The sequence below is a fragment of the Oncorhynchus clarkii genome, chromosome 11 (assembly GCF_045791955.1).
Source record: "Oncorhynchus clarkii lewisi isolate Uvic-CL-2024 chromosome 11, UVic_Ocla_1.0, whole genome shotgun sequence".
NCBI classification, from domain to species: domain Eukaryota; kingdom Metazoa; phylum Chordata; class Actinopteri; order Salmoniformes; family Salmonidae; genus Oncorhynchus; species Oncorhynchus clarkii.
Genome location: NC_092157.1, coordinates 11,238,616 through 11,263,691, shown reverse-complemented (window position 1 = coordinate 11,263,691; position 25,076 = coordinate 11,238,616). Strand labels below are relative to the sequence as shown.

Genomic DNA, 25,076 nt, shown 5'->3' with positions numbered 1-25,076 from the left:
GGATATTTTTTTGAATTTTTGTCTGCGTTGTTGTGACCGCTCTTTCCTGTGGATTTCTGAACATAAGGCATCCTCCTCCCTCATGTGGTACATTTCCTACAGGCTCATCCTGACATGACCCTCCAGCATGACAATGCCATCAGCCATACTGCTCGTTCTGTGCGTGATTTCCTGCAGGACAGGAATGTCAGTGTTCTGCCATGGCCAGCGAAGAGCCCAGATCTCAATTCCATTGAGCACGTCTGGGGCCTGTTGGATCGGAGGGTGAGGGCTGGGGCCATTCCCCACAGAAATGTCCGGGAACTTACAGGTGCCTTGGTGGAAGGGTGGGGTAACATCTCACAGCAAGAACTGGCAAAACTGGTATAGTCCATGAGGAGGAGATGCAGTACAGTACTTAATGCAGCTGGTGGCAACACCAGATACTGACTAATATTTTTCATTTTGACCCCCCATTTGTTCAGGGACTCATTATTCAATTTCTGTTAGTCACATGTCTGTGGAACTTGTTCGGTTTATGTCTCAGTTGCTGAATCTTGTTATGTTCATACAAATATTTACACATATTAAGTTTGCTGAAAATAAACGCAGTTGACAGTCAGAGGACGTTTATCTAACCGCTGGTATGCGACGGCTGGTATGCGACGGCTGGTATGCGACGGCTGGTATGCGACGGCTGGTATGCGACGGCTGGTATGCGACGGCTGGTATGCGACCGCTGGTATGCGACCGCTGGTATGCGACCGCTGGTATGCGACCGCTGGTATGCAACCGCTAGTATGTAACCGCTAGTATGTAACCGCTGGTATGTAACCGCTAGTATGTAACCGCTAGTATGTAACCTCTAATATGTAACCGCTAGTATGTAACCGCTAGTATGTAACCGCTAGTATGTAACCGTACAACATCATACTGTATACATGGAAAAAGGGCCTTCTGCCACCCCCATGGTGTGTGTGTGTGTGTGTGTGCCGCGTCTGCATCCCTGCACGTCTTGGGACTCACCGGCACACTTGGTCTTGGCCCTCAGGGGAGGTCCAGGGGCCCCCGTTCCTCCGTCCAGGGGGCGGGTGAGCAGAACGCTGATCTCGTACTCCGTGTCAGGGTCCAGGTGGCCGATCTTGTGCGTGGTCTTGTCCACGGGCTGGTTGTCAATGAGGCTGCCCGCCACTGTGCGGTACTCTACCTCCCGCTCCACGATGGGCCCATCGCCGTTGATGGAGTTGGCGTTGAGCTGGATCCACAGGTAGGTGGCACCCACAGCGGTAAGCTGGGGCGGAGCGATGGGTACCGGGGGTTCTGGGGGACAAGAGGAAGAGATGAGAATTAGATAAGAAGTCTTAAATAGTCATTTCAATTGGTGGACAAATACTGTGAGATTACCTACCAAATTATAATATAATAATTCTTTTATCCCCAGAGACACTTTACAGTGCCTTGCGAAAGTATTCGGCCCCCTTGAACTTTGCGACCTTTTGCCACATTTCAGGCTTCAAACATAAAGATATAAAACTGTATTTTTTTGTGAAGAATCAACAACAAGTGGGACACAATCATGAAGTGGAACGACATTTATTGGATATTTCAAACTTTTTTAACAAATCAAAAACTGAAAAATTGGGCGTGCAAAATTATTCAGCCCCCTTAAGTTAATACTTTGTAGCGCCACCTTTTGCTGCGATTACAGCTGTAAGTCGCTTGGGGTATGTCTCTATCAGTTTTGCACATCGAGATATGTTCCTCCTTGCAAAACAGCTCGAGCTCAGTGAGGTTGGATGGAGAGCATTTGTGAACAGCAGTTTTCAGTTCTTTCCACAGATTCTCGATTGGATTCAGGTCTGGACTTTGACTTGGCCATTCTAATACCTGGATATGTTTATTTTTGAACCATTCCATTGTAGATTTTACTTTATGTTTTGGATCATTGTCTTGTTGGAAGACAAATCTCCATCCCAGTCTCAGGTCTTTTGCAGACTCCATCAGGTTTTCTTCCAGAATGGTCCTGTATTTGGCTCCATCCATCTTCCCATCAATTTTAACCATCTTCCCTGTCCCTGCTGAAGAAAAGCAGGCCCAAACCATGATGCTGCCACCACCATGTTTGACAGTGGGGATGGTGTGTTCAGCTGTGTTGCTTTTACGCCAAACATAACGTTTTGCATTGTTGCCAAAAAGTTCAATTTTGGTTTCATCTGACCAGAGCACCTTCTTCCACATGTTTGGTGTGTCTCCCAGGTGCCTTGTGGCAAACTTTAAACGACACTTTTTATGGATGTCTTTAAGAAATGGCTTTCTTCTTGCCACTCTTCCATAAAGGCCAGATTTGTGCAATATATGACTGATTGTTGTCCTATGGACAGAGTCTCCCACCTCAGCTGTAGATCTCTGCAGTTCATCCAGAGTGATAATGGGCCCCTTGGCTGCATCTCTGATCAGTCTTCTCCTTGTATGAGCTGAAAGTTTAGAGGGACGGCCAGGTCTTGGTTGATTTGCAGTGGTCTGATACTCCTTCCATTTCAATATTATCGCTTGCACAGTGCTCCTTGGGATGTTTAAAGCTTGGGAAATCTTTTTGTATCCAAATCCGGCTTTAAACTTCTTCACAACAGTATCTCGGACCTGCCTGGTGTGTTCCTTGTTCTTCATGATGCTCTCTGCGCTTTTAACGGACCTCTGAGACTATCACAGTGCAGGTGCATTTATACGGAGACTTGATTACACACAGGTGGATTGTATTTATCATCATTAGTCATTTAGGTCAACATTGGATCATTCAGAGATCCTCACTGAACTTCTGGAGAGAGTTTGCTGCACTGAAAGTAAAGGGGCTGAATAATTTTGCACGCCCAATTTTTCAGTTTTTGATTTGTTAAAAAAGTTTGAAATATCCAATAAATGTCGTTCCACTTCATGATTGTGTCCCACTTGTTGTTGATTCTTCACAAAAAAATACAGTTTTATATCTTTATGTTTGAAGCCTGAAATGTGGCAAAAGGTCGCAAAGTTCAAGGGGGCCGAATACTTTCGCAAGGCACTGTATATTCATTCCCTAGGGGTTTTTATTCATACGGTCCAGGAACTGATATAACGTCAATATTATATTGCAAAATATCTGTTCTGTTTCTTGATGATTCATTCGGACTCATTTTGAATACAAGAGAGATGGCAAAAAGCTCTCCACTTATTTAGTTTGTCCTAAACTATAAACACGAGAGCTGTAATGTTTTGTACATTTTGACATTCGAGGACCAAAACATCTTACCTTCAGAAGAGTATATATAAACCTGCAGTCAACATAGAGAAACACTAAAACTATGCAAATACTACAGGTTCACTCTGCAAACAGAGCAGAACAGAAAGAATTCTCAATTACACCCAACGTGAATCTGCAGAGAAATAGAATGCGTGTTCACATGATATCGGCGGCTTAAATCTTAAGTAGGAGCAATTAAGTGATTGTGGTGGCGGTGCCTCACACAAAGCCGTGAGTTCCGGGCTGAGGTGGAGAGCACGGTGAAAAAAGGGGAGATCCGAACCGAGGTAATGAGTTAAACCAATTAATTTCCTGACCTTCGCCGGTAGAACAGCCAACCTGAATCCATTACTCATCACTCCCACTGGTCCTGCTCTCTTTCTCCCGGTGACCCATTTCAACAATCTCCCTCTCCTCTACCCAGCGCTCTCTGTCGTCCTGAAGAGACCTCTGAGGAGGATCCATTGTATCAAAGTCAGTCTATCGTGTTCAATCACCAACAATAAGACAATGAGCCAATTCCTGTCCATTGTGAGGGTGAATGTTTTTGCTCTATCGGGGTGTTTTCAGTGCCGGGTCTAGGGAGTGACTGACTCAACTTCCATGGACGTTGAGTCAACTTCCACCCCCCCCCCCACACACACACACACACAAACCCTCCCCCCCACACACACAACCCCCCCACACACACACAAACAAACCCCCCACACACACACGCCCCCCCCCCCCCCCCCCCCCCCCCCCCACCCCACCCCGCCCCGCCCCCACACACACACGGTGTGTGTGACTTAGCCTATAGTTAGTACTTACCCTGATGATAGCTTGTCCGACAGGCCAGTCAGGTGTCATGGTGAGACCAAGTCTTTTTTATTTGACCTTTATTGAACTAGGCAGTTAAGTCTGGCTACTCAGATGCATTTACTACCTGACTAGATAAGACTTGGATATCAGTGACTAATGTGAAGATTTGATCTCAGAGAGACTGAACAGTTTAGTTATCTAGATTTCCTTGCCTATAACACTGTTCTTTATACAGGAAGTGCATATGAGGAGTGAGGACATACACCTTTAGTTTACTGAATATACAGTATATTAGGCTGTTGCTTTCATACAGAGTTCTCCGGTGGGAAGAAAAACAGGACCTCGGAGCTCTTTGTCGCCCCTCGGAGGTCTGTGTACTTCACACACACACACCATGGCCTCTGATATTGATTGGAACCAGTGAGAACACCAATTACTGGTTAAGTAATGGCTCATCTGTCTTCCTGTCAGCCTTGCCTCATAACGTGTGACTTTTCCGTGAGATGGAAAAGACAGAATGTCTTCCCAGGGGCTGTATGTATCAAGCATCTCACAATACTAGTGCTGATCTAGGACTATCTGTAACTTTTAGATTGAAATGACAAGGGGACCTGATCCTAGATCTTCAGTGCTACTATGAGACGCTGTGTGAAATACGGCCCTAGATCTCTGTCTGTAATGTGCCCACTGGGGTTGACGTCTGACTCTGGACTGTGTTTTATAGACTTCAGATATATTATACACACTGGAGTCAATGGAAGTGTCATTATTGGAAACCCTCCAAGTAAACTAGGTAACAATATGGAGCTACTGAAAATAGTTGTGGGTCGTGTGGTGGCATCGGTCAAGCTAAATTCTCTCTCGCTCTCCCTCTTGATACCCTCCCCCCTCTCTCCCATTCTCTTCCCTCTCACTAGATGCTGTCTGCTCCGTGGCCCCAGGAGTTACCCAGTATTCTCAGGGCCGCTCTCACAGCATGTGCCAGACCGGACAGACGTCATGGCCGCCCACTTGTTGACCCTCCCTGCATCTCATACCCCTTCCTCTTCCCTTTTCCCTGTTTACACCACTCTATACGTTTCATACCTGCGTTTGCATAGTGTTTCTTTCCTTTCATTGAGCCTGCCTGGAATGCCAGCGGGGTTTGCACTTTAGGTACTATTGTGTTGGTCCCATTGCGGCAGTCACCAGACAAGCGCAGGTATTTTTACAAAGACAACACATTTGAATACAGGTCTGTTACATTTAGACCAAGGGTAGCTAGGCAACTAGATTCAGCAGCGGGCCGATTTTTGTCGGAGCGAGTGGTCGGGGGCCAGAAAATGATTCTAATAATTTCTACACTTCAAATTGTTCACAACTAAGACCAGAAAGAGATTATATTTTAAAATAAAAATGATTTCATACCTTGATTACGCTTTTATTTTTGGGAATACTTAACAGATTTAGAAAATGTCAAAAAATAGCTGAATTCCTGGTGATTTTATATTTTTTTCCACAACCATCAATTTAAAAATAATTTCAACCCCTGATAGAGTATAGATGTAAAATTCATTCTATTTTGATGATAGAGACCAACCACTCAGACAAAGGTTGTCTAGATGATTTAACCGTCTTTCTTTAGCAGTCAAGACAGCTGTCCTGATCCCTGGGCTACTGACTGATTTAACTGTTATCAGACGGCAAACAGGTGGAGACTCACATGCCAAATGAAAACCTCTTACTGTCTCTAGAAGCAGCGAGAGAGAACAGACAGAGAGAGAACAGACAGAGAGAGAGAACAGAGAGAGAGAACACAGAGAGAGAGCGAGAGCGAACACACACAGAGAGAGAGCGAGAGAGAGAGAGAGCGAGAGAACAGAGAGAGCGAGAGAACGGAGAGAGCGAGAGAACAGAGAGAGAGAGAGAACAGACAGAGAGAGAACAGACAGAGAGAGAGAACACAGAGAGAGAGAACACAGAGAGAGAGAGAGAGAGAGAGCGAACACACAGAGAGAGAGCAAACACACAGAGAGAGAGCGAACACACAGAGAGAGAGCGAACACACAGAGAGAGAGCGAACACAGAGAGAGAGAGCGAACACACAGAGAGAGAGCGAACACACAGAGAGAGAGCGAACACACAGAGAGAGAGCGAACACACAGAGAGAGAGCGAACACACAGAGAGAGAGCGAACACACAGAGAGAGAGCGAACACACAGAGAGAGAGCGAACACACAGAGAGAGAGCGAACACACAGAGAGAGAGCGAACACACAGAGAGAGAGCGAACACACAGAGAGAGAGCGAACACACAGAGAGAGAGCGAACACACAGAGAGAGAGCGAACACACAGAGAGAGAGCGAACACAGCGAGAGAACAGAGCGAGAGAACAGAGCGAGAGAACACAGCGAGAACACAGCGAGAGAACACAGCGAGAACACAGCGAGAACACAGCGAGAACACAGCGAGAACACAGCGAGAACACAGCGAGAGAACACAGCGAGAGAACAGAGCGAGAGAACAGAGCGAGAGAACAGAGCGAGAGAACAGAGCGAGAGAACAGAGCGAGAGAACAGAGCAAGAGAACAGAGCGAGAGAACAGAGCAAGAGAACAGAGCAAGAGAACAGAGAGAACAGAGAGAGAGAACAGAGCGAGATAACAGAGCGAGAGAACAGAGAGAACAGAGAGAGAGAACAGAGCGAGATAACAGAGCGAGAGAACAGAGAGAGAGAGCGTGATGCCACCTCATCGTCAGCTCAGATTAACTTTGAGATGAAGTGACAGTTCAATCTGGCTGTGCGGTGGAGTTAGACGGCGGGGCTTGTAAGGTGTTCTAGCAGTCTCCATTTCCTCTAAGCCGATACCACATCATCTCTGACATTTTGTTTGGGTTGGGGGAAGACAGAAAGAGATAAATAAGATATCAGGTCCTTCAAACAGCTTCGGGAGGGCCAGGCAATTGATCCTTCGATGCCACTGACGCGTAGCAGAATGGGAAAACAAAAGGTTGGAGCCACATCGTACTGACGGGTGCCGTGTGATGTGTCAGGCCTCACTCCCTTTCACCTCCACGTGGGTATCGACCATCAGTAATGACTAAACAGCATAATGCGCTGGGGCTGACATTACAGACAACACCAATCTGTGTGGTGAGAGGATTTGTTTTCTTTCAAACACTGAGCATTTGATTGAGTCTGCCGAGAGTTACAGAGGGGTGTAGTTTGCACTTTTGGGACTATCCTACTGGCTCCATTGGGCCAGGTAAGCGTAATCAATTGCAGCTGAAGTATAAACAAAACAAATAGTATTTAAGTCGAATTCTGGAGGAGTGATATCCCCATTATTACCACGTTGCCCAACAAATAAAAGAGACTTCATCCATAATTACAGTTGAACTACAGTCCCACTAAGTCCCACTTTACAGTTGAACTACAAGTCCCACTTGCTCAACAACCTAGAGGTCATAAAAGAGTGCCCCTTGTTCAAAGAGCCTGCTCGCGGCAGCAAGGAAGTCTACGTGTGGTCGCCATATGGTTGGTGGTGGCGCTCAGCTGTCGTCGTGGCGCTGGATGGCTGCATGTAGCCATAACTGCTGAGTCAGCAAGCAGCGAGCCGTGTGGACTGGAGAGGCACTATGAAACTAAAAGCAGCTGTGACTTTATATAGCACCTGCTGCTAGCCACACCCTCCCAGTGGTCACAGGGCCCTACCCTAAACAGGCTATATATGAAGTGTTATTGGCTGGTCGGCTCCCATGCAACCCAACCTCTAAGCCCGCACGGTTCCCCAGATGACTGGTCCCTGTCCTATAGGGCTGTGGAAGCTTATGTAAACTCCCCTTCTGGGTACCATTAGGATTGTGCTGAAATGATTAGGGTTGAATATTTAGAAAGGAGTTCGAAAACAGGGTCAGAGAGATGTTGGATGTTCTGTAAGCACGCTTGTTGTTGCTAGTGTGGCAGTGCTAGCCATGTGTAACCGATGTGAATTGGCTAGCTAGTTAGCGGGGTGCGCGCTAACAGCGTTTCAAATCGGTGATGTCACTCGCTCTGAGACCTTGAAGTAGTTGTTCCCCCTGCTCTACAAGGGCTGTGGCTTTTGTGGAGCGATGGGTAACAATGCTTAGTGGGAATAATTTTAATATTTTACCCCTTTATCTCCCCAATTTTGTGGTATCCAATTGGTAGTAGTTAATCTTGTCTCATCGCTGCACCTCCCGTACGGACTCGGGAGAGGCGAAGGTCGAGAAACAACCCAACCAAGCCGCACTGCTTCTTGACACAATGCACATCCAACCCGGAAGCCAGCCGCACCAATGTGTTGGAGGAAACACCGTACACCTGGCGACCTGGTCAGCGTGCACTGCGCCCGGCCCTCGACAGGAGTCGCTAATGCGCGATGAGACAAGGACATCCAAACCCTCCCTAACCCAGACGACGCTGGGCCAATTGAGCACCGCCACATGGAGCCTGGGCTCGAACCCAGAATCTCTGGGGGCACAGCTAGCACTGCGATGCAGTGCCTTAGACCACTGCACCACCCGGGAGGTAGTTGTTGATGTGTGCAGAGAGTCCCTGGTTCGCGCCCAGGTCGGGGCGAGGAGAGGGACGGAAGCTATACTGTTGCATTGATGCTGTTGACCCGGATCACTGGTTGCTGCGGAAAAGGAGGAGGTCAAAAGGGGGGTGAGTGTAACCGATGTAAAATGGCTAGTTAGTTAGCAGGGTGTGTGCTAACAGCGTTTCAATCGGTGACGTCACTGGCTCTGAGACCTTGAAGTAGTTGTTCCCCCTGCTCTGCAAGGGCCGCGGCTTTTGTGGAGCAATGGGTAATGATGGTTCGAGGGTGGCTGTTGTCGATGTGTGCAGAGGGTCCCTGGTTCGAGCCCAAGCCTGTGAGATTCACAAACAGTAGTTCTAACTCCAGGCAATGATAGTGCTTCTAAATGGTGCAATATGGAGGTCAGGTCTGTTCAGAAAGGGAGCTTTTGTTCATTCTAGGGGTGCAGTGTATGCCTAAGCTACTGATACAGGCACATTAGGTATGGCTAAGGCACAGTGTTCTGAGATGGATGCCAAGCCCTCCCTTGTGACCTAGCTGGCCAAGCTCTGACAAAGAGGTAATCTAAAGAGACTCAATACCTTGAACTACATCCAAAGTCAGAGCAAAAAGTGACATTCACTGCAAACAAAAAGTAAAAGGATCAATGTCCAAAACTGAAAGTGCAAATCTAAACCATTCTCTAAAGGGTTAACATACACCTGTGCAGTAGGTAGCGTTCCAGGTGAATAATATATCCTCTAACTGGCAGTAGTGGTATAGTAATGTCCCTCTCTGGGACCTGTTGGGCCATGTGGGGGTTAAACAGTACAACGTGAATCATTTATAACCCCAGCCATTCTTCTACATGCCTCAGGTCAGCCTATATGACCACCGCAGGGTTAAAGGCCCAGTGCAGTCAACATTCAGTTTTCCCTGTGTTTAATATCATATTGTACAACAGCTGATGAAACCAACACTGTAGAAGTGTGAAAACATTTCATCAGTGTTGTTTCCTGATAGTTACTGGTTGAAAATGCAATCTACAATCTGCAATCTACACAGCCCTCCCCCCCTGTAGATCTGGGATCAGCTCCCCCCCCTGTAGATCTGGGATCAGCCCCCCCCCCCCCCCCTGTGGATCTGGGATCAGCCCCCCCCCCCCCTGTAGATCTGGGATCAGCCCCCCCCCCTGTAGATCTGGGATCAGCCCCCCCCATATAATCCTCTTCATTATGATCTAAAAGTCTAAACTGATCCTATATCAGCACTCCTACTCTGACTGTGTGAAAACAGGACCAGTAGGGTCACCAACTCAGAGAAGAGCTGTGCACTCTGCTGACAAAGCCACCACACGTCTTCACTAGACGAAACACTGCCTCGTAAATTGGATGGAATAAAACAAGTGGTAAAAACGAGCCGTAGCCGAGTCGGTGTTGGAAAAATGATGTGAATATGAAAAGTTTCCTAAATATAATATTAGATCAGTGAGAGGGGGACAAACGGCCGGGATGAAAAAATGTAGACAACTCAATTGAATAGGGAACTGGTTGTTGCTGTTATAATACATCCCCAGTCAGGGAAGTGAGAAGAACGGGAGTCTTTGGTAACGGCGTTTAAAATGATGAAGCATAATTTGACATGGTAAAAGGAGGCAGCCGTTGTACATCGTTCCTCTACACAACCAAGTGGAGGGGGATTTACTATGGCAACCAACATGCCAGGGATCATTTGCATCGACATGTCTGACAAACTGTTTATTAGGTACATCCATCTAGTACCGGGTCGGACCTCCCCTTTGCCTCCAGAATAGCCTGAATTCTTCGGGGCATGGAAATGTTGCTCAATTGTTATCAAGGGACCAATCAAGGGAGCTAACGTGTGCCAGGAAAACATTCCCCACACCATTACACCACAGCCACCAACTGTACCTTTGACACCAGGCAGGATGGGTCTATACACTCATGCTGCTCACGCCAAATGTCTGTGCCATCAGCATGACGCAACAGAAACCGGGATTTGCCGGACCAGGCAATGGTTTTCCAATCCTCAATTCTCCAGTGTTGGTGATAGTGTACCCACTGGAGCAACGTCTTGTTTTTAGCTGATACGAGTGGAACCTAGTGTGGTTGTTTGCTGCAATAGCCCATTTGTGGAAAGAACTGACAAGTTGTGTGTTCCGAGAAGCCGTTCTCCACACCACTGTTGTACTGCACCATTATTTCACTGTTTGTGGCCTGCCTGCTAGCTTGCACGATTCTTGCCCTTGTCCTTCGACCTTTCGTCAACAAGGTGTTTTTCCCCCTTCAGGACTGCCGCTGACTGGATGTTTTCTGTTTGTCGCGTCATTCTAGGTAAACCCTACACGTCGTGCGAGAGGCACTGGCTAGCCGTTTCTGAGATACTGGAAACGAAGCACCTGGCTGGATGATCACACCATGCTCAAAGTTGCTTAGGTCACTTGTTTTGCCCATCCTAACGTTCAATCGAACAGTAACTCAATGCCTCGATGCCTGTCTGTTTTATATAGTCTATAGGAGCGAACCATTTTCATGAACGGGGTGGTGTACCTAATAAACAGTACAACATGCACACACACACACACACACACACCTCCTCCGACACATTGTCAGTGAGGCCGCTGCTGGCGCCTGCTGCACACAGAGACAGAGTGTGATGGTGGAAACGCGCAGGGCTATTTGAGAGTGATTGACAGGTCTCTCTATCTGGCAGGCCAGGATTATAGCTATCCCTCACTACTGAACTTCCTAAGAGAGACATTTAGAGTACAATAGAGGCCAATCACTAAGGCTGAACCTGAGCTATGGAGATTGGAGAGAGAGAGAGGCCCACTCTTGGCCTTGACATTGGAAACTATACAATAAAATGACAGACTGGTTTGTGACTGAAAGCATGGTTAATTTTGGATTGGTTGAAGAAATTAACTAAATTAAATATCCATTATAGTTGATTAAAAGTCAAAGTGAAATGTTATTTCATAACTCTTTCGCTCTTAAATAGAGATACAGTGGGCATAGGGATAACACTAACATGAACAGTATACTGTACAGTAGTCCCTGACGTAGCACCTATTTGTGAGGAAACTTTACCGGTCTTTTTGGCAAGTCATTATAGGAGGCACAAGCAGAATGTGACTTACGTTTGACGGTCAGGTCGGCATAACTGGACACGCCCACGCCCTTGTCTGAGTGAACGATGCAGCGGAAGCGTCCAGAGTCTCCCTTAGTGGTGTTCTCCACGTCAAACGTGGCGGTGTAGCGGCGGGAGTTCACCGGCTTGGTCTCTCTCATCGGGGCCCGTCTCCCTCCGATACCCTGGTAGGAAAATACACAGCAACACACGATCATGTAAATGTACAGTTGAAGTCGGGAGTTTACATACACCTTAGCCAAATACATTTAAACTCAGTTTTTCACAATTCCTGACATTTAATCATAGTAAAAAAAAAACTGTTTTAGGTCAGTTAGGATCACCACTTTATTAGAAGAATGTGAAATGTCAAAATAATAGTAGAGAGAATGATTTATTTCAGCTTTTATTTATTTCATCACGTTCCCAGTGGGTCAGAAGTTTACATACACTCAATTAGTATTTGGTAGCATTGCCTTTACATTGTTTAACTTGGGTCAAAGGTTTCAGGTAGCCTTCCACAAGCTTCCCACAATACCTTGGGTGAATTTTGGCCCATTCCTCCTGACAGAGCTGGTGTAACTGAGTCAGGTGTGCATGCCTCCTTGCTTACACATGCTTTTTCAGTTCTGCCCACAAATTGTCTATAGGATTGAGGTCAGGGCATTGTGATGGCCACTCCAATACATTGACTTTGTTGTCCTTAAGCCATTTGCCATAACTTTGGAAGTATGCTTGGGGTCATTGTCCATTTGGAAGACCCATTTGAAACCAAGCTTTAATTTCCTGACTGATGTCTTGAGATGTTACTTCAATATATCCACGTACTTCTCCCCCCTCATGATGCCATCTATTTTGTGAAGAGCACCAGTCCCTCCTGCAGCAAAGCACCCCCACAAAATGATGCTGCCACCCCCATGCTTCATGGTTGGGATGGTGTTCTTCGGCTTGCAAGCCTCCCCATTTTTCCTCCAAACATAACGATGGTCATTATGGCCAAACAGTTCTATTTTTGTTTCATCAGACCAGAGGACATTTCTCCAAAAAGTATGATCTTTGTCCCCATGTGCAGTTGCAAACCATAGTCTGTCTATTTATATGGAAGTTTGGAGGATTGGCTTCTTCCTTGCTGAGCGGCCTTTCAGGTTATGTCGATATAGGACTCGTTCTACTGTGGATATAAATACTTTTGTACCTGTTTCCTCCAGCATCTTCACAAGGTCCTTTTGTTGTTGTTCTGGGATTGATTTGCACTTTTCGCACCAAAGTAAGTTCATCTTTAGGAGACAGAACGCGTCTCCTTCCTGAGTGGTATGACGGCTGCGTGGTCACATGGTGTTTATACTTGCATACTATTGTTTCTCCAGATGAACGTGGTACCTCCCAAGGATGAACCAGACTTGTGGAGGTCTACATTTTTTTCTGAGGTCTTGGCTGATTTCTTTTGATTTTCCCATGATGTCAAGCAAAGAGGCACTGAGTTTGAAAGTAGGCCTTGATTTCTATCCACAGGTACACCTCCAAACGACTCAAATTATGTCAATTAGGCTATCAGAAGCTTCTAAAGCCATGCATTTTTCAAGCTGTTTAAAGGCACAGTCAACTTAGTGTATGTAAACTTCTGACCCACTGGAATTGTGATACAGTGAATTATAAGTGAAATAATATGTCTGTAAACAATTGTTGGAAAAATTACTTGTGTCATGCACAAAGTAGATGTCCTAAACGACTTGCCAAAACTATAGTTTGTTAACAAGAAATTTGTGGAGTGGTTGAAAAACGAGTTTTAATGTCTCCAACCTAAGTGTATGTAAACTTCTGACTTCAACTGTAAATTAGGAGTGTTGCGACAAACACATTCCCCATCCAAACGGGTTCCCCTCATTTGACAAATTGAGTCGTCTGCAGTGACTCTTGCCAATCTTATGAAGTTAACACTGCCAGCATGTTGTAGACTAGGGTACAGTAGAATGTACTGCAGATTGAAGCAGTACATTGTAAACACATGAGCTGAGACCTATTGAAGAGTGCCTGCAGGCTATAGGGTCTAACACCATTGGGATAACCAGCAGGTTTCCACATTCCGCTGGTCGGTTTATGAATAGGAGAGGAGTACGTGGCTGCCTGGCAGGCAACGCTAGTCTAGTCCACCTGGGGAACAGCATCGGTGCAGACGGTCACAGAGCGGTCAAACTGAACCGCTGACGGTCCAATACTTTAGATGGGAGAGAGAACAACAGACCAGACAGAGCACTGGCCATCATGTTGGGGGAGATATCCTCCCGATGTTTATGTTGGGGGAGATATCCTCCCGATGTTTATGTTGGGGGAGATATCCTCCCGATGTTTATGTTGGGGGAGATATCCTCCCAATGTTTATGTTGGGGGAGATATCCTCCCGATGTTTATGTTAGGGGAGAAATCCTCCCGCTGTTTTCTTTATGTTAGAGGAGATATCCTCCCAATGTTTTATTTTGGTGCATGAAATTGGAAGAGGGGGTCAAATACAACTTCTGGCAATACCAGGAGTGTTGTGTCAGCAGGCTGTGTGTATGTTTGTGTTCGTCTGCTGGTCTGTTTGAAGAGCGAGAGGGACAGAGAATCCTGTCAGCAAGCGCCACGCTGTGTGTTCTCTCTGCACCCCGGCTTCCTCACAGCTGTCACCACACACACGCCGACAAAACCAAACACACACACACCCATACCAGATGGGGGGCCATTTGTTTGTCAGGAATATTTCTTCATTACTGTCACCGGGGGGGATTTCACTTAATGCTAGTGTTTCATCTCCGGCATTAACGAGGATGAAAGGAATTCGTTAAGAGGAGCGATTACCTCATTTACTGTCAACCTACCGATAGCACACTGATCTACCTCACACACTGTCAACCTACAGATAACACAGTGATATGCAGATGACAAGAAAATTGACAACAGAATTTCAACATTCTTGTAGGGAAGGACACTCAACAAGCACAGCACTTCCACAAATGACTGATGATTGGCTGAGAGAAATTGATGATAAAAAGATTGTGGGGGCTGTCTTGTTAGACTTCAGCGCAGCTTTTGACATTATTGATCATAGTCTGCTGCTGTAAAAACACATGTTATGGCTTTACACCCCCTGCTATAATGTGGATTAAGAGTTACTTGTCTAACAGAACACAGAGGGTGTTCTTTAATATTAGCCTATCAAATATAATCCAGTTAGAATCAGGAATTCCCCAGGGTAGCTGTTTAGGCCCCTTGCTTTTAAAAATGTTTACTAATGACATGCCACTGACTTTGAGTAAAGCCAGAGTTTCTATGTATACGGATGACTCAACGCTATACACGTCAGCTACTACAGCGACTGAAATGACTGCAACACGCCACAAAGAACTGCAGTTAGTTTCAGATTGGGTGGCAAGGAATAGGTTAGCCCTAAATATTTTTAAAACTAAAAGCATTGTATTTGGAACAAAACACTCACTAAACTCTAAACCTCAACTAAATATTGTAATAAATAAGGTGGAAATTGAGAAGGTTGAGATGACTAAACTGCTTGGAGTAACACTAGATTGGAAACTGTCATGGTCAAAACATATTGATGCAGTAGTAGCTAAGATGGGGAGAAGTCTGTCTATAATAAAGCGATGCTCTGTTTTAACAACACTATCAACAAGGCAGGTCCTACAGGCCCTAATTTTGTCGCACCTGGACTACTGGTCAGTCGTGTGGTCAGGTGCCACAAAAACAGACTAAGGAATATTGCAATTGCCTCAGAACAGGGCAGCACGGCTGGCCCTTGGATGAAAACAGAGAGAAAACATTAACAACATGCATGTCAATCTCTCCTGGCTGAAAGTGGAGGAGAAATTGACTTCATCACTACTTTCATTAATTAGAAGTATTGACATGTTGAATGCACCGAGCTGTCTGTCTAAACTACTGGCACAAAGCTCGGCACCCATGCATACCCCACAAGACATGCCGCAAGAGGTCTCTTCACAGTCCCCAAGTCCAGAACAGACTATGGGAGGAACACAGTACTACATAGAGCCATGACTACATGGAACTCTATTTCACATCAAGTAACTGACGCAAGCAGTAAAAAACAAGAAAAAAAAACCTTATGGAACAGCAGGGACTGTGAGGCAACACACACTAGTTTGAGAAACAGACTCCTCAACTGGCAGCTTCATTAAATAGTACCCGAAAAACACCCGTCTCAACGTCAACAGTGAAGATGCGACTCCGGGATGCTGGCCTTCTAGGCAGAGTTGCAAAGAAAAAGCCAACAAAAAGAAAAGATTGAGATGGGCAAAAGAACACAGACTCCGGTGAGAGGAACTCTGCCTAGAAGGCAAGCATCCCAGAGTCGCCTCTTCACTGTTGACGTTGAGACTGGTGTTTTACAAGAATAGACTGACGAGTTTCAGAAGAAAGTCTTTGTTTCTGTCCATTTTAAGCCCGTCATCGAACCCACAAATGCTGATGCTCCAGATACTCAACTAGTTTAAAGGCCAGTTTAATTGCTTATTTAATCAGAACAACAGTTTTCAGCTGTGCTAACATAATTGCATAAGGGTTTTCTAATGATCAATTAACCTTTTAAAATGATAAACTTTGATTAGCTAACACAACGTGCCATTGGCTCACAGGAGTGATGGTTGCTGATAATTTGCCTCTGTACGCCTATTGTTATTTAAATCTGCAGTTTCCAGCTACAATAGTCATTTACAGCATTAACGTCTACACTGTATTTCTGATCAATTTGATGTTATTTTAAAATGAACAAATGTTTTTTCTTTTTTTTTCTTTCAAAAACAAGGACATTCCTAAATGACCCCAAACTTTTGAACAGTAGTGTAGATAGAGGTCTGTTCAGAGTAGGGCGCACATTAGGTAGGTAGAGGTCTGTTCAGAGTAGGGCCCTCATTAGGTAGGTAGAGAGAGGTCTGTTCAGAGTAGGGCCCTCATTAGGTAGGTAGAGGTCTGGATCCTTCCGCTGCACAGTAATGTCATGGAGAACGGTGGAAAACACAGAGCTTCTCATTTCAGGTCCAGATGTCAACCAAGGTTCAAGAAGATATGCCATACACAAGGAGTCTGGTAATGGCAGTTTGTCTTCATGTGACACCAACACTGTGGCATTAAGGATCTAAAATGACCACATAGGACTGTTTAAGGTCAAAATTTACTTGCCTGTAACCAGAGGTTGTGGCTGTCTTGTGGTCGACCGTTGACTGTGCACTGGAAGGTGGCGGTCTGCCTGGCGTTGACCTCCACACCTTTGATGTGGAGGAAGTGTGGGGTGCTCACTGCAAAATAGATATACACACACATTAATAACCTAGACCATATGAAGCATTCTAATTAAAGTATATTCATGTATTATTGTCTCATCCACTATCAGTTGAATTTAATTACAGTCTAACATTTCCATTCCATTCATATTGAGCATACTGTGGGTAAATTCATACTTTTTTTCCCCTCAGGATTTCCATTTCTCAATCTATCCAATAGGCTGGGCATGTACAGTTGAAGTCGGAAGATTAGATACATCCTAGGCAAATACATTTAAACTCAGTTTTTCACAATTCCTGACATCTAATCCTAGTAAAAATGTCCCGTCTTAGGTCAGTTAGGATCACCACTTTATTTTAAGAACGTGAAATGTCCGAAAAAAATAGTAGAGAGAATGATTTATTTCAGCTTTTTTGGTAGCATTGCCTTTACATTATTTAACTTGGGTCAAACGTTTTGGGTAGCCTTCCACAATAAATTGGGTGAACTTTGGCCAATTCCTCCTGACAGAGCTGGTGTAACTGAGTCAGGTTTGTAGGCCTCCTTGCTTGCACACGCTTTTTCAGTTCTGCCCATACATTTTCAATAGGATTGAAGTCAGGACTTCGTGATTGCCACTCCAATAACTTGACTTTGTTGTCCTTAAGCCATTCTGCCACAACTTTGGAAGTATGCTTGGGGTCATTGTCCATTTGGAAGACCCATTTGCGACCAAGCTTTAACTTCCTGACTGATGTCTTGAGATGTTGCTTCAATATATCCACATAAATTTCCCTCCTCACAATGCCATCTATTTTGTGAAGTGCACTAGTCCCTCCTGCAGCAAAGCACCCCCACAACATGATGCTGCCACCCCCGTTCTTCACGGTTGGGATGGTGCTCTTCGGCTTGCAAGCCTCCCTATTTTTCCTCCAAACATAACGATGGTCATTATGGCCAAACAGTTCTATTTTTGTTTCATCAGACAATACTCCAAAAAGTACAATCTTTGTCCCCACGTGCAGTTGCAAACCGTAGTCTGGCTTTTTTATGGCAGTTTTGGAGCAGTGGCTTCTTCCTTGCTGAGTGGCCTTTCAGGTTACGTCGATATCGGACTTGTTTTATTGTGGATATAGATCATTTTGTACCCGTTTCCACCAGCATCTTCATAAGGTCCTTTGCTGTTGTTCTGGGATTGATTTGCACTTTTCTCACCAAAGTACGTTCATCTCTAGGAAACAGAACGCATCTCCTTCCTGAGCGGTATGACGGCCGCGTGGTCACCTGGTGTTTATTTTTAGGTCGACCGATTAATCAGAATGGCTGATTAATTAGGGCCCATTTCAAGTTTTCATAACAATCGGTAATCAGAATTTTTTGGACACCGATCATGGCCGATTACATTGCACTCCACGAGGAGCCTGCGTGGCAGGCTAACTACCTGTTATGTGAGTGCAGCAAGGAGCCAAGTTAAGGTGCTAGCTAGCATTAAATGTATCTTATAAAAAACAATCAATCTTAACATAATCACTAGTTAACTACACATGGTTGACAATATTACCAGTTTATCTAGCGTGTCCTGCGTTGCATATAATCGATGTTAATTTGTCATTGAATCATAGCCTACTTCGCCAAACGGGTGATTTAACAAGCGCATTCGTGAGAAAAGCACTGTCGTTGCACCAATGTGTACCTAACCATAAACATCAACACCTTTCTTAAAATCAATACACAAGTATATATTTTAAAACCTGCATATTTAGTTAATATTGCCTGCTAACATGAATTTAATTTAACTAGGGAAATTGTGTCACTTCTCTTGCGTTCTGTGCAACAGAGTCAGGGTATATGCAGTAGTTTGGGCCACCTGGCTCATTGAAAACTGTGTGAAGACTATTTCTTCCTAACAAAGACAGCCAACTTTGCCAAACGGGGGATGATTTAACAAAAGCGCATTTTTCGAAAAAAGTACAATCGTTGCACGAATGTACCTAACCTTAAACATCAATGCCTTTCTTAACATCAATACACATAAGTATATATTTTTAAACCTGCATATTTAGCTAAAAGAAATCCAGGTTAGAAGGCAATATTAAACTAGGGAAATTGTGTCACTTCTCTTGCGTTCTGTGCAACAGTGTCAGGGTATATGCAACAGTTTGGGCCGCCTGGCTCGTTGCGAACAAATTTGCCAGAATTTTACGTAAAAATGACATAACATTGAAGGTTGTGCAATGTAACAGGAATATTTAGACTTATGGATGCCACCCGTTAGATAAAATACGGAACTGTTCTGTATTTCACTGAAAATAATAAAAGTTTTGTTTTAGAAATTAGTTTCCGTATTTTACAATATTAATGTCCTCAGGCTCGTATTTCCGTGTGTTATTATGTTATAATTAAGTCTATGATTTGATAGAGCAGTTTGACTGAGCGATGGTAGGCAGCAGCAGGCCCGTAAGCGTTCATTCAAACAGCACTTTTGTGCATTTTGCCAGCAGCTCTTTGCTGTACTTCAGGCATTGAGCTGTTTATGACTTCAAACCTTTCTACTCCTGAGATTAGGCTGGTGTAACCGATGTGAAATGGCTGGCTAGTTAGCGGGGTGAGCGCTGTTACACTGGCAATACTAAAGTGCCTATAAGAACATCCAATAGTCAAAGGTTAATGAAATACAGATGGTATAGAGAGAAATAGTCCTATAATTCCTATAATAACTACAACCTAAAACTTCTTACCTGGGAATATTGAAGACTCATGTTAAAAGCAACCACCAGCTTTCATATGTTCTCATGTTCTGAGCAAGGAACTTAAACATTAGCTTTTTTACATAGCACATATTGCACATTTACTTTCTTCTCCTACACTTTGTTTTTGCATTATTTAAACCAAATTGAACATGTTTCATTATTTATTTGAGGCTAAATTGAATTTATTGATGTATTATATTAAGTTAAAATAAAAGTGTTCATTCAGTATTGTTGTAATTGTCATTATTACAAATAAATAAATGCTCCTCCACTTCCCAGGAAGTGGCTGACTTCTTTTGATTATCCCATGATGTCAAGCAAAGAGGGACTGAGTTTGATGGTAGGACTTGAAATACATCCTCAGGTACACTTCCGATAGGCTAATTGACATTTTTTGAGTCAATCAGAAGCTTCTAAAGCCATGACATCATTTTCTGGAATTTAAAGGCACAGTCTGTTTAAAAGCACAGTCAACTTAGTGTATGTAAACTTCTGACCCACTGGAATTGTGATACAGTGAATTATAAGTGAAATAATCTGCCTGTAAACAATTGTTGGAAAAATTACAAATGTCATGCACAAAGTAGATGTCCTAACCGACTTGCCAAAACTATAGTTTGTGAACAAGATATTTGTGGAGTGGTTGAAAAACATACGTAAACTTCTGACTTCAACTGTATATAGCATCTTCCGCAAGTCATACTAAACAGGGGCGTGGTTAGAGAGTTGGGCAAGTAACTGAAAGGTTGCTGGATCGAATCCCCAAGCTTACAAGATAGAAATCTGTCATTCTGCCCCTGAGCAAGGCAGTTAACCACGGGTGACGAAAACGTGGATCTCGATTATGGTAGCCCCCCGCACCTCTCTGATTCAGAGGGGTTGGGTTAAATGCGGAAGACACATTTCAGTTGAATGCATTAAGTGTTACACCTGACTAGTAACCCCCTTTCAACCAAACAGCCTATTATCCTTTAATCCCACAAAAAAACAAATCACATTTCTTCTCTGTTGGCCTAACCTTGGTCTGATCGCTTGAGCCACGCGGGCTGAAATCTGACGAGATTCAATCACAAACATTTTTTTTTACCTTCTTCCCAGGAGTCTCTGGGACAGCATTTTCAATCAGGATATTACAGTGGCGAGAGGAGGTCAGGAGGCATGAAAATAAGCCGTGGTGAAAATATTCAAGCCGGGGAAAGTATAAACCTGTCGTATCTTTCCAGAGTTCAAGGATATTAGAAGAAAGTTTTCACAGACGCAACAATAGCGGGGAAATGCGAAAGCAGTGGGGGGGGGGGGGGGGGGGGGGGGGGCAGATCAAAACAGGGCCATGAACAAATGCCTCGCCCCTGTGTTCAGAGCACCCTGTGTTTTTGGAGGTGTAATGGGGAAATTTAAGATGAATAAAGTTCATATTCAGTTTACAGCAACTATCCAATACTTAGCACATTTACATGTTTCCCTTTCTGTAATACACCTGATTTCCAGGGTTCTATTTGTGACACTCATTTGTGTCTGGGTTGATGGCCACAACTTGTTTCTGAATGTTATGGATTGCATTCATATCTGTTGACAGAACAGAACGTTGGTGCTGTGAGATTAGAACATAACGGCCTGCTTAGAGAAAGCCAGTTAGGCATTTTCTCTGCTTCTGTGCTGGAGGTGTCTGTTGCAACGTGTAATTAAACTAGATTGATTTTGATAGACTTTATCAATGACTGCTCTCCTCTCCCAATCTTGAAATTCCCATTACAGGGAACAAAAAATGCTTCCTTGTAGCCTTGTTGATACAGTGTGTGTGTGTGTGCGTGTGTGTGTGTGTGTGTGTGTGTGTGTGGAGTGAGATAAGGGGGGGGGGGTTGTCCCCTTAGTCAGGCAGCTGAACTAACAACAAAGCTGACGTATCTGGGTCAATCTGAATGTCTAATGGAAGTTGGATCACCACCTCACTAACGCAAGGATGAAAGTCCATGCTAATCAAATTATGTAAAGGACTTTTTAATTAGCTCCCCCTTGTCTCTCCGTGTTCGAAGCGGGCGGGCCGTGGCGGGCGACGACCTTGATTCTGATATCTGAGATGAGGTACACTATAGTACACGCCACGGAACTCTGTGGTAGGCAATTAAAAAATCTCTTGTGAAGTAACGGCGGCCCTGATATCTCCCAGCTCAGCACTCCCCCAATCTTAGGAGCGGAGGGCTAATGGTATTGCCCTGCTTCAACTGGGAAACAAACCTGAACCTGGGCCAAACTCAAAAAGAAGTCAACGTTCTCATGAGGCTAAGTACCTCTCTTTGTTGACACGTAATCTGTTGAGTGCCCTTGGTAAGTCACACACCACTCTACGCAGCGACGTTGTTAATAAAACAACTATATAAAACTGAAATGTGATGCAGAAAAATGTGAGATGTTTCCGCGTGTTTATATTTTCATTCAACATAACGTGTGCGGTGTGAGGGCCGATCTACGCAGTGAATCCTCACACATTCTTTGTGGAGTGGTGTTCCTCGGCAGAGGGGTCTTCCTCGGCACCTGGCTACATGGCTAAGCACATCTGTGAGTTCTATCCGAGGCAATTAGCCTAGCATACTCACACAGAACTTTACAAATCTGGGGGAGGATTGTGTCTCAGGGAGTCTTTCCTGGAGAGCAGGAGAATGACAGGAAGCGTGCTCCCCTCTTTTTGCCTTTGTCTCAGTCAAACACATTTAATATGACGGGCTGTGTAGTATATCCTGGCTTCATTCATGTCACAGGATGGGCTGGAAATATATTCCCCAGTAACATACCGATATGGAGTTTACTATATAGCAAAGACATGGGTCGGTAGGTGACAGCAATATAACTAGTGAGGAGCGAGAGATTAGGGAGGGGGGGCCTGAAGAGTGACAACCCAGTGAATTATGGGACTTGACTACATAACACATTCATTGTGTGCGTGCGTGCGTAGCAGTGGAGACTTACTACACTGGTGGCCTTGCAAGATGATGCTCTTGATGGCCAGTAGACCTCGTTGTCCTGTGCTCACCGCCTCAAAGACAATCTGCAGAGGGGAGGAGAGAAAGAGAGGGAGGGAGGTGACAGGTTGGTAGTTGGCACAAACATAAAGAGCATCCCTAGTGCATTTCCTGTGATATAGAAAACTGGCAAAAGAGAAGGCTCATTTCCTCCCAACGCTCTACACAGTCCCCATCGTGGATTTAAAAGCTTTGGATGGGTGTGAGCATCAGTTGGAGAGAGTCGCCACCACTATTCAATCCATGAGACGGAAAACAGACCGAGATGGCTCCTGTGCTTCCATTCACTATATGTTGAGTGAGGGAGGAGGGAGAAGCCGGGAAATGATACCGTTTATGGGGCCCCGGCCCACAGGAAGCCTTCAAACATGGGGCATGAGTTAGGGGGCTGAGGATTGGGTTACATGGACCTTTTCCTTGGACGTTCAAACAATGGGGCCTGAATCATGGCTCCCAGACAGCAGGCGTTTAGCTATGAGGTATGTTCTATCGGCTGGATTCCCAGCTCCTCCTCTTTAGAAGATCTTCTTTGTCAGTGCTGTTTCATTCTGAGTTCAACCATGTTTTCACTACTGGTGTGAGAAAGAGTTAAGGTGAACACATCATAAAGATACGACCTAAACCATTTCAAATGATGTCTGCTCCTCCACTTCCCAGGAGAGCGTTGTCTGCTCCTCCACTTCCCAGGAGAGCGATGTCTGCTCCTCCACTTCCCAGGAGAGCGATGTCTGCTCCTCCACTTCCCAGTAGAGCGATGGCTGCTCCTCCACTTCCCAGTAGAGCGATGGCTGCTCCTCCACTTCCCAGTAGAGCGATGTCTGCTCATCCACTTCCCAGTAGAGCGATGTCTGCTCCTCCACTTCCCAGTAGAGCGTTGTCTGCTCCTCCACTTCCCAGTAGAGCGTTGTCTGCTCCTCCACTTCCCAGGAGAGCGTTGTCTGCTCCTCCACTTCCCAGGAGAGCGTTGTCTGCTCCTCCACTTCCCAGGAGAGCGTTGTCTGCTCCTCCACTTCCCAGGAGAGCGTTGTCTGCTCCTCCACTTCCCAGGAGAGCGTTGTCTGCTCCTCCACTTCCCAGGAGAGCGTTGTCTGCTCCTCCACTTCCCAGTAGAGCGTTTTCTGCTCCTCCACTTCCCAGGAGAGCGTTGTCTGCTCCTCCACTTCCCAGGAGAGCGTTGTCTGCTCCTCCACTTCCCAGGAGAGCGTTGTCTGCTCCTCCACTTCCCAGTAGAGCGATGTCTGCTCCTCCACTTCCCAGTAGAGCGATGTCTGCTCCTCCACTTCCCAGTAGAGCGTTTTCTGCTCCTCCACTTCCCAGTAGAGCGTTTTCTGCTCCTCCACTTCCCAGTAGAGCGATGGCTGCTCCTCCACTTCCCAGTAGAGCGATGGCTGCTCCTCCACTTCCCAGTAGAGCGATGGCTGCTCCTCCACTTCCCAGTAGAGCGATGTCTGCTCCTCCACTTCCCAGTAGAGCGTTGTCTGCTCCTCCACTTCCCAGGAGAGCGTTGTCTGCTCCTCCACTTCCAGGAGAGCGTTGTCTGCTCCTCCACTTCCCAGGAGAGCGTAGTCTGCTCCTCCACTTCCCAGGAGAGCGTAGTCTGCTCCTCCACTTCCCAGTAGAGCGTTGTCTGCTCCTCCACTTCCCAGGAGAGCGTTGTCTGCTCCTCCACTTCCCAGGAGAGCGTTGTCTGCTCCTCCACTTCCCAGGAGAGAGTTGTCTGCTCCTCCACTTCCCAGTAGAGCGTAGTCTGCTCCTCCACTTCCCAGTAGAGCGTAGTCTGCTCCTCCACTTCCCAGTAGAGCGTAGTCTGCTCCTCCACTTCCCAGGAGAGCGTTGTCTGCTCCTCCACTTCCCAGGAGAGCGTTGTCTGCTCCTCCACTTCCCAGGAGAGCGTTGTCTGCTCCTCCACTTCCCAGTAGAGCGTTTTCTGCTCCTCCACTTCCCAGGAGAGCGTTGTCTGCTCCTCCACTTCCCAGGAGAGCGTTGTCTGCTCCTCCACTTCCCAGGAGAGCGTTGTCTGCTCCTCCACTTCCCAGTAGAGCGATGTCTGCTCCTCCACTTCCCAGTAGAGCGATGTCTGCTCCTCCACTTCCCAGTAGAGCGTTTTCTGCTCCTCCACTTCCCAGTAGAGCGTTTTCTGCTCCTCCACTTCCCAGTAGAGCGATGGCTGCTCCTCCACTTCCCAGTAGAGCGATGGCTGCTCCTCCACTTCCCAGTAGAGCGATGGCTGCTCCTCCACTTCCCAGTAGAGCGATGTCTGCTCCTCCACTTCCCAGTAGAGCGTTGTCTGCTCCTCCACTTCCCAGGAGAGCGTT

General features: G+C 45.7%; 1 protein-coding gene across 3 annotated transcripts in view; it reads right to left on the bottom strand.

The window, feature by feature from the left end:
- The window catches only part of LOC139420199 (receptor-type tyrosine-protein phosphatase mu-like), a 300,083-nt gene that overhangs the window by 167,892 nt on the left and 107,115 nt on the right, over positions 1-25,076 (bottom strand). For all 3 annotated transcript variants that reach the window (XM_071170025.1, XM_071170026.1, XM_071170027.1), the window contains exons 4-7: positions 22,709-22,787; positions 16,914-17,029; positions 11,737-11,911; positions 1,006-1,299 (exon numbers count right to left, since the gene is read on the bottom strand). In XM_071170025.1, the coding sequence (XP_071026126.1) occupies positions 1,006-1,299; positions 11,737-11,911; positions 16,914-17,029; positions 22,709-22,787 (664 nt within the window). The remainder of the gene's footprint in view (positions 1-1,005; positions 1,300-11,736; positions 11,912-16,913; positions 17,030-22,708; positions 22,788-25,076) is intronic.